Source organism: Habropoda laboriosa, unplaced genomic scaffold, assembly GCF_001263275.1.
Source record: "Habropoda laboriosa isolate 0110345459 unplaced genomic scaffold, ASM126327v1 scaffold469, whole genome shotgun sequence".
In the NCBI taxonomy this organism is placed as follows: domain Eukaryota; kingdom Metazoa; phylum Arthropoda; class Insecta; order Hymenoptera; family Apidae; genus Habropoda; species Habropoda laboriosa.
Window position 1 is genome coordinate 591373 of NW_017100616.1, and position 9340 is coordinate 600712.

A 9340-nucleotide genomic window follows, 5' to 3' on the forward strand; every position below is an offset into this window, starting at 1 on the left:
AAATTTATACTGTTCATATAGTTTTAATATTTTCTTACTTGTGGGAAAACAGTTGTAATACAGTTCTTTAAGGCAATTTTGTCCACAATATGAGCAGTAATAACATTGCACTTTCTCCTTAATTCATTTACTTCATCTTCATCAATATGTAATTCTAAAAATATAATTACAGCAAATATGTAAAGTATATATACATATAATATATATAGTAGATTAATCTATTGCTTTTTTACCTTTTTTACCATTAAGATTATTTATATTTAATTTGGGATTCCATGTTATTACTACTGTTTTTAAATAAAGCAATAGACAATCTTGAATATCAAAACCGAAATCTAAGCAAAACTCTTGAAACAAGGAAACCATGTCATCATTATAATTCATAGTACGTTGTAATATTTCTCTTTTAGTTGTAGTATCACTTGTTAAGATTTCTACAAATATTTTTTTATAAGTACATATTTGAAATGTTCGACAGAAAAAATCCGTTCAAGTAACAAGTTAATTACAACCTTTATAAGAGACTGAATACTTAGATAACTTTTGTGCCCAAAAGTGCAATGCTTTGTTACTTTCAAAAATTTTCAAAAGTGTTTCATTTTTTATTAAATGAAAATATTCACATCCAAGCATTGTTATTCTAAAATGCCGAGTGCAATCTAGCTGAAATCTAAAAAAAACACCTTTTTCTCAATTGCATCTCTCACATTTATATTATTCATAATACTTACGACTTGCTCGAAATAGAAATCCATTTACATGCTTCTGAATCAGATAACATGAACAAGCAAGATAAACTAAGCTGAAGATCAAATGTTCGAGTACTAATTATTTTTTTTAATAGTGTTATTAAAAGATGAAAATATACCGATTTAATTTTTATTAATAGCGTATTATTTATATCTGGCATAACACAAGAATTGAAATACAAAGTTTTAATGATTTGCAACAAACAATAATCGTTATGTTCCACTTTCTTCATCTTATCAAAAAATTCCTCCAAAGGTTGTTTTATATTTGACTAGAATATTATAATACTATTTACTCCATATTAATAAACAAAATGTAAAGAATTACATTATATATTACATAAATATTTACTAATTACCCAATTGCAATTTTGAAACTGTTGCATAAATATTGCATTTCTAAATAATGGTAGTAAAAATTGATCTGCTGCAATAGCTAAATCTTTATATATTGTATATAATTTCCAATTTGTTCTTGGTATTTCATCATGTTTTGTGAAAAGCCCACTGTACTACAGCCATATTTAAGATTTTTATTAGAGCATTCCTGATACAAATTTACCCAAGAATATAATAATAACATAGACTGCAATTCATCTAAAAGTTTATATAAAAAGTATTAAATATATCAAAAGTTTGGAGGTAGTCCAACAGTATCCATACCATCTAAACATACACATAATGCAGAAGAACATAAGTTCTGAATTATAACTGCAATATCTGCATCAATTTTAGCATGTTGTAATATTAACAAGCATATTTTATATACATACTGACATTCATCTGTCATTAAATTTAATTGTCCTTCATCACATCTAAATAAAAATAAATATTATAGAAAAGTTTTGGATACATCAAATGCATTTATATATATATGTATATAAAACATTCACTTACCTAACGAAATAATTTAACAAATCCATATTTTTTGTCCATTCTAATAATAAAGATATAGCATCAATTCTTTGTAATTTAAGTAAATCTGCAACTTTAATAACTTTTTTATATATGATAAATAAATTTTCATCTCCTTTCATATCCTCTAAAACGTCAAAAAATTAATACTATAAAAAATGATTAAATTTGTAGTATAATAAAAATTGTTTACCTACCATTGTACAATTTTTCAATATAATTCTGTAATACTTGCTTCTTTTCAATTTGGTATTTTCTAAATGTAACATTAAGTTGAAATATTTTTTTTAAATGATACATTGATGTTATTTCATTTATACTATTAATAACATTTTTGCAGTAATGTGATTGCATTTTACATTTTTCTGAAAGTTTTTCCAATTGTAATTTCACCCAACCCAACATCTCAGAATAATGTATAAGGGATGCAGGTATAGTCTGAATAACAAATATAAATTTAAATAACACCTTTTCAATTATGGAGGATATGAAATATTTTTTATATGAAGTTACAATATTTTAAAGTACCTTTAATGATAAGCTAGCTGTTGTATAGTTGACAATTTGTAGACAACAATATAACAACACTTCATCTTCTAAGCAGTTTAATATCTTCATTACACTTTCAAAATTCCTACATGATCAGTTTTCTTATTAACTAGTTTTAAAATATTATTGTTACTTATGTTATAGCATCAAATTATCTTACCCTCTAGACAAATAGTAATTTATACAGGATGAAAATGCTTTTCTTCTCAATAATAAGTCATTTTTCGTTATTTGTTGAATATCTGAAATCATGCTGTCATAATTTTTCCTTATTATGCGATGTATTAATTTCTGTAAGAAGATAAATTTCAAGTATTTATAAAACAGGTATATTGCAAAGCTTTTTTTTAAAAAAACTTTACTGACATTATTTATACCAGTACGTTCATATCCGTATTTTTTTAATACAAGTTTTATTGGAACATAATTATATTCTATTCTAATCTGAGATGTTAAACTATGATCAAAATTACTACTTCTTTCTGCAAGAGTTATAATACTTGAACTCCATGGAACTGTAGCTTTCTTTAATACCTCTAATATTTGCTGTAATTTGGTCTGAAATACAAATATGTTTATCCAAATTACATTATAATTTAGCTTAATATACAAATCCTTTTAGTTTTACAAATATACCTCTATATTCTGTATTAAATCTATAATAGCAACTACTCTTATCTCCCATGGAGCTTCTTCACCAGACCACCAACTTTTAGAATTTCTCATAGTTTTCTATAAAAATATAATTTTAATCAATGTTTAAAGAATTTATTTATTCAAATTTAAACATACCTGTATATAAGTAGAAAGAACATAATCATTTTGAAGGGAATTATTTAACATATACTGATTTAAAAATGTATTCACAAAATTTGGAATTATATCTACATGTATTTTATCCAGCAATACATATGATACTTCCATAGGATCCCCAATATAAGAATCAAGAAACATTGTCAATCTACAATTTTCATATTTTGTTATTCTAATATGTACACATTTTTTAAAATTATAATTATTAATATTACCTGTAATTAACTTTCAGGTTTTGAATATCAGACATAGCTTGCATCAAAAAAAGAAGTTGTTTCAAATTGGAATCTTTGTTTAGACATTCTTGATGAAAATATAAAGATTGATGACTTTCTTCAAATTTCAATAATTTTATAAATTTGTTTGTAAAGTCAATCCCAATTTGGGGCCATTCAGAGTTATAAAATTGTTCAAATGATTTAACTTTTTTACAACTCCAGAGAATAATTTCATGCATTGCATTAGGGATAAAAGATAACACAGTGGGTATAAAATGTGATAACCATGGCCAAAGGGTAAATGGAGCTATTTTCTCTGGAAGAACTGCAAATATATCCTTTATAGTTTCTACAGATACATGTTTTATTATATCTGGAAGATGTCTTGTCCAAATTAATGTAGCTGCTTCCATTTCTCCCTGTGTTTAAAAACTTTAGTCAATTTCATAAAAAGTTTATGATTAAATTCGTTAAATGTCCTACCAAACTCAAATATGTTTTATATTCCTCCATAAAATTTGTCCGTGAAAAAAAAAAAAGAAAATACAGCAAAATTAATGCGTGTATTGCCACTTAAAAGTTACTTACAGCAATGTTTTCTGTTATTCTTGAATGTGCATATAAATGAACTTTCCTCATTTGTTTATAATCAGGTATAAGTGCTTTGCTACAACATTCTACTATATATTGCACATTCTCTATTTTATCAAGTATACTAAGAAGCATATCTAATTGAGTAGAAGAGCCAGATCTTTCTTTTGCCCAAGGTCCAAATTGTGACAATAGCAATGCTGCTTTTGCACAATAAATAGGTTCTGTACATAAATCAAATTTTTTTGCAAAAGCTTCAGCTTCATCAAACTGTTCTCTCCTTAACAAGCGTTGTAACTGATATTCAGGAATACTTTCTGATATAATTTTAACTCTGATTGTATCTATATATTTAGTACCACTGTTAAGATTATTAATTCCTTCCAGATATAAAATTATTTCATCACAAGGATCCATAATTTCAACAAGGGATGTTATAATTGGAACATTTATCTGAAATTTTTCTTGAAAATCTGTATAAAATGAAAGAATTACTTAATAAAACAAAAACTTTAAGTAAACTATATATATAAAATTAATATATTTCATACCTGGAAATGAAAGAACATGTAGAGTATATGTAGTACAAATATTACCAGATGTTGTCAACACAAGAATTTGACATAAACTATTATCATTATTTTCAATTATAATAAAATCTAATACAGATTTAAAGAACATTTTTACACTAAGTAAAGTTTGTGGACATATCAAACATAATGTGTGGTCTATACGTAAACCTAGCATTGCACTAAAATGTAAGTAATGCACTAAAGTAATGAATAATTTAACCATTTTATTGTTGAAAAGTAATATACTTACATGTAATTTCTAAAAAACTTTACTTTGGTATAATTCAATGTATTAAAATTATTATATTGTTCACTAGGCCACATAAATAACATATTTGAAGATAACATAGCTATTGAGACTCCTTTATTTATCATACCTACAGTAGCATATACTACCTATAAAACTTATATTAGTATTTGTACTTAATAAATAGTATTATGAAAAATAAAATATATTAAATAATGTCTAATTGCAAAGTAAAATATAACAAGTCCTAAAATTTAAACATGATTTACCTCATTGTAAGAAAATCCTTTAAACAATTGCACACATGTAACTTGCTGAGTTAGTTTTTTTAATGTGTCATTAAATGTGTCATCAGTTTCAGTTATAATAGCAGACTGAATAAGTTTAATATTAAATTTTGATATTCTAAAATATGGTTTCTAATTAGAATTTAAATTTCATAACAATTATCTCTTATAATTATTTCAAATAATTACCTGTAAATAGCTCCACTTTTTGCAATAAGATATATGTTAATACATTCATCAGATTCATTTTGTAAAAATATTGTTATTATTGTATCTTCATTCTTTGTAATATTTCTATAAACAGAAATTATATAATTTTGTAATATAATTTTGAACACTTGTATAACATTGTAATATAGAACGGTAAACTTACTTAGAAAATATTATTTGTCCCTTATTTAATAAGTGAAGACAATATAACATTCCATTTGACAATATAACAAACAAAAATACACCATCATGAGAAACGCAATAACATGTTATTAATAAGCCAAAACTGACACTTAATAATATTTCCTCACATGTTTCATTTTCAAATATAGTAATGGATTTATCAATTGCTACACAAACTCTTGAATATTGCACAGATGCTAAAACATTTGGCTCTTCTGTTACCTTGTAAAAGTAAAAGAAACGTGTCACATATATTTATTATATATTAAATAAAATACTAAATGTAAAATGATATATATAATTTTAAATATGACAAGTTTATATTTTTTACTGTACCTAGTAAACGTTACATACATTTAAAAATATTTGCAAATCGGTATATATTTCATAATATATTAAGTAATAAATAAAGAATGTCAATTTAACGCTTAAACACCTGATCACGCGTTAATGCGTGCTTTTGTTTGCGGTACTTGGCGTATTTTATACACTTCAATTGCCGGGTGTTTAAGTGTTTAAAGGTTTCATTCGTGACCAGGTGTTTAAGTGTTAATAAATAATGCATAAAATAAAATGAAAACATTTTGGTTCATTACAATAAATATGAATTACATTTACTAGACTCGTTTAAAAAAGTAGTTGCAACCGTCAAACTTTAACGTACAGTTTAGTAGCTGAAATTTGTTGCGATAAAAATGAAGTTAATATTAATACCTTTCCGTCAGATTGTATTGTAGCAATAGTAGAAGTTTCGTATAATGAGCCATTACTTTCTGCTATTGTCCTTGTTCCAAAATTTACAGTTTCTTCTTCTGTATCAAATCCTGACTTCACTTTGTTCCACAACGCCATGTTACCCGCGAAGCATTTATGAAATTCGTTAGCACTTGCGCAGAAAGATTCAGTATATGTTGCCCTCTTTAAAATAGTAGCACGCACTGTCATAATAATATACGAATAACCTAAAAAATTGTATCGAAAAAAAGAACAATAGTAAAACGTTTATTTCAATAGCGCAAAAATTAACTTTAATTAATTTTACTCAATTTTTAAATATTTATTACATGTACACGTAAATAATTTCTAAAATAAATAGTTGTTGAGCTTTTGCAACTTTTAAAAATGGACATCTTAAAAGCAGAAATAATGAGAAAAAGGAAACAGTTAGAAGAAAGTAACGTTTTGGTAATTTCTACAATTAATTAATTGCAACTTTTTAAATTATGTTATTTAATTTACCAAATCACATTAATATTGCAGCAAAATAACAAAAAATATTTTAGAAGAGGTGAATTAATAGCAAAGGATCAAGAAGTCAGAGAAGTACAGGAGAATAGTGATGAAGATATTAAAATTAACACAACTCAACAACAACAAGAATCTGTAACTGATGGTAGTTCTGAACATTTAACATTACCTAGACATGAAGTGATTAAAAGATTACGTGAAAGAGGTGAACCTATATTGTTGTTTGGAGAATCAGAAATAGAAGCATTTAAACGATTAAGGAAATGTGAAATTCTTGAACCTGAAGTAAATAAAGTAGGTATTTGCATTAAAAATAAGCTACAAGATTTTCTAGAACAATTATATATTTTAAATAGTTTCTGTATTTATTATATCTGTTATATCTTAATCCTATGTTTGGAATTAAAGGGTTTTAGAAATGATTTTCAAGAAGCTATGGAACAAGTAGATCAAGCATATCTGAATGAAATATTAGCTAGTTCTAAACCACAAGATCGTGATGGAAAAGGTGATGTGAATGTACCAGATGAAGGAGTTACTTATGAAGATCTGCAAAAAATGTCTGTCAAGTTAAACAAGGGTGATAGGGATTTTGATTTGAATGTTATTACACAATTTATACAATTCTTAGTGCAAATGTGGGGTAATCAATTAAATAGTAGAAGCACTGCTGAAAAAATGAGTACCAGAGGAAAAATGGCTAGTGCTACTTATGCCCAAACAAGAGAATATCTAAAACCTCTTCTTAGAAAATTAAAAAATAAATCCTTACCAGAAGATATCACTGATAGTTTAACTGATATTGTAAAACATTTACTTGAACGTAACTACATACTGGTAGGTATATAGATTAATAAGTAATGTGATCTTAATTTAATACATTTAGTACAAATTTATTACAGGCAAGTGATGCATACTTGCAAATGGCAATAGGAAATTCTCCATGGCCTATTGGAGTAACTATGGTCGGTATCCATGCACGTACCGGAAGAGAAAAAATCTTCTCAAAAAACGTTGCGCATGTAATGAATGATGAAACTCAAAGAAAATACATTCAAGCATTAAAAAGGTTAATGACTAAATGTCAAGAATATTATCCTACAGATCCTTCTCGTTGTGTAGAGTATTCAAAAACATAATATTTTTATACATAATACGTATATAGATAATTATTTTATAAGATGTCATATATTTAACATTGTACATTAATATACTGTTTCATTTTCTCTTGCTTCTATTATAACTATGGCATATGTACAAAGGAACTAAAATTGTTTCTATTTATAATAAAAAATCGACAGATCTACATTTGAATATTCATTTTCATTTGAATACTACTTTATAATTATTTTGTACTGTTCACATTTTCAAATACTCTTTTTTATTTTGTTTCTTTTATATCGAACTTTACTTTATTGAAGAAGCTAGTTCGTTTGATTTCCGTACTGCAGCTTCAACTGCATTCATCATAGAGGCTCTAAAAATATAATTAATAATGTTATTATAGTGTACTACTACACAATAATTTTATGTATATTTTACCTGACTTGTCCACATTCCATAGCATGAACTCCTGTAATAGTTGTACCTCCTGGAGAGCATACTTCATCCTTTAACTGACCAGGATGTCTACCTGTTTCTAATACCATTTTACCAGCTCCAACTAATACTTGAGCTGCAAATTTTGTTGCCATGGGTCTTGGAACACCCATCTTTACAGCACCATCTGCTAAGGCTTCTATAACTAAATATGCCTGCAAAATTTTAAAAAATTTAGTACTTATCTTTACAAAAAGAAGTAAACATACAATAGTGATTTTATTTACATAAGCAGGACCAGATCCTGAAAGACCTCCTATAGCATTCATAAGAGATTCAGGAACATATTCAATGACACCAATATATGAAAATAATGTTTCAATTATAGTTTCATCTTGATCCGTTATATTCATAGCACAATATACTAGACATTATAAAAATATGAAAATATAAACAAATTATTCTTATTATTAATATGTATGCTCTGAAAGTATTCTTTTACCTGTTATTCCTTCCCCAACCATCATTGGAGTATTAGGCATACATCTAACTATTTTAGGAGATGCAACAATGGATTTAAGCTTCTAAAATACATTACAAGTATTCAATCATTTTTATAATTTTTGTTATCAACATTGTTATAAACAATGATTCTTACATTAGCTAAAGTGTCTAATGTGACTCCTACTAGCACTGAAACAAACAGCAGTAGGTGTGAAGCCTTTTTTGTCATAGTTAATACCATACCCTCAAGTGCATTATCAAGCATGTGGGGTTTTACTGCCAAAAATATGATATCACAATTATCTACTACTTCTCCATTTTTTAATGTAGCATGAGCACCTAGGTCATTCCAAAAACCTAAAGTTCTATTTGTACGAGCAGAAACCCATACATTATCTGGATTTAAAATGCCTAAAATAAAATGTCAATTATATTATTCCCACATAATTATAATTAATTGTTAATTTTATCATTTTTATTAGAAAACTTTATTACCTTTACGAATTAAACCAGCACCAATAGCACTTGCCATATTTCCACCACCAATGAAACCAACTTTGGTTGACATTAAATCACATTTATTCATGTTTATTTGCAGATGAATTTAATAAGATTTGAATGTAAACAATCTATATTATCTGTAATTAAATTTACAATGAGTATTTTCCTTAAATTATATAATACACTATAATGTATTTTTTAATTTTTTTCAAAG

At 26.2% G+C, this 9340-nt stretch overlaps 3 protein-coding genes across 3 annotated transcripts in view; 1 reads left to right on the forward strand and 2 right to left on the reverse strand.

The window, feature by feature from the left end:
• Positions 1 to 6192, reverse strand: part of LOC108576721 (kinetochore-associated protein 1) — an 8613-nt gene extending 2421 nt beyond the window's left edge. Inside the window, 22 exon segments of the mRNA XM_017939778.1 lie at positions 11 to 154; positions 234 to 434; positions 513 to 670; positions 732 to 1243; positions 1246 to 1346; positions 1413 to 1564; positions 1647 to 1791; positions 1862 to 2102; positions 2193 to 2298; positions 2374 to 2504; positions 2580 to 2771; positions 2850 to 2945; positions 3006 to 3174; positions 3242 to 3663; positions 3728 to 3769; positions 3833 to 4308; positions 4387 to 4586; positions 4658 to 4803; positions 4924 to 5059; positions 5131 to 5235; positions 5315 to 5556; positions 6049 to 6192. Coding sequence (XP_017795267.1) covers positions 11 to 154; positions 234 to 434; positions 513 to 670; positions 732 to 1243; positions 1246 to 1346; positions 1413 to 1564; positions 1647 to 1791; positions 1862 to 2102; positions 2193 to 2298; positions 2374 to 2504; positions 2580 to 2771; positions 2850 to 2945; positions 3006 to 3174; positions 3242 to 3663; positions 3728 to 3769; positions 3833 to 4308; positions 4387 to 4586; positions 4658 to 4803; positions 4924 to 5059; positions 5131 to 5235; positions 5315 to 5556; positions 6049 to 6186 — 4255 coding nt within the window. The 5' untranslated portion in view covers positions 6187 to 6192.
• A 203-nt stretch (positions 6193 to 6395) lies between these two features.
• Positions 6396 to 7731, forward strand: LOC108576731 (pre-mRNA-splicing factor 18). The gene is made up of 4 exons (XM_017939789.1): positions 6396 to 6519; positions 6595 to 6876; positions 6991 to 7419; positions 7485 to 7731. The coding sequence occupies exons 1-4, from the start codon at positions 6457 to 6459 to the stop codon at positions 7719 to 7721; spliced, it is 1011 nt and encodes a 336-aa protein (XP_017795278.1). The 5' UTR covers positions 6396 to 6456; the 3' UTR covers positions 7722 to 7731.
• A 258-nt stretch (positions 7732 to 7989) lies between these two features.
• Positions 7990 to 9211, reverse strand: LOC108576730 (pyrroline-5-carboxylate reductase 3). The gene is made up of 6 exons (XM_017939788.1): positions 9121 to 9211; positions 8780 to 9036; positions 8624 to 8705; positions 8409 to 8545; positions 8125 to 8336; positions 7990 to 8059 (listed from the first exon to the last, which is right to left on the reverse strand). The coding sequence occupies exons 1-6, from the start codon at positions 9209 to 9211 to the stop codon at positions 7990 to 7992; spliced, it is 849 nt and encodes a 282-aa protein (XP_017795277.1).
• Positions 9212 to 9340: the final 129 nt, after the last annotated feature.

What these genes read in the sequence shown, in the direction of transcription:
- LOC108576731 (XM_017939789.1), top strand. Translation starts at nt 6,457, where the DNA reads ATGGACATCTTAAAAGCAGAAATAATGAGAAAAAGGAAACAGTTAGAA. An exon ending in TAGAAGAAAGTAACGTTTTG is followed by an intron (nt 6,520 to 6,594) that starts GTAATTTCTACA and finishes TTAATATTGCAG; the next exon opens with CAAAATAACAAAAAATATTT. An exon ending in TTGAACCTGAAGTAAATAAA is followed by an intron (nt 6,877 to 6,990) that starts GTAGGTATTTGC and finishes TTGGAATTAAAG; the next exon opens with GGTTTTAGAAATGATTTTCA.
- LOC108576730 (XM_017939788.1), bottom strand. Translation starts at nt 9,211, where the DNA reads ATGAATAAATGTGATTTAATGTCAACCAAAGTTGGTTTCATTGGTGGT. An exon ending in TGCTGGTTTAATTCGTAAAG is followed by an intron (nt 9,037 to 9,120) that starts GTAATAAAGTTT and finishes ATTTTATTTTAG; the next exon opens with GCATTTTAAATCCAGATAAT. An exon ending in CAGGATCTGGTCCTGCTTAT is followed by an intron (nt 8,337 to 8,408) that starts GTAAATAAAATC and finishes AAAATTTTGCAG; the next exon opens with GCATATTTAGTTATAGAAGC.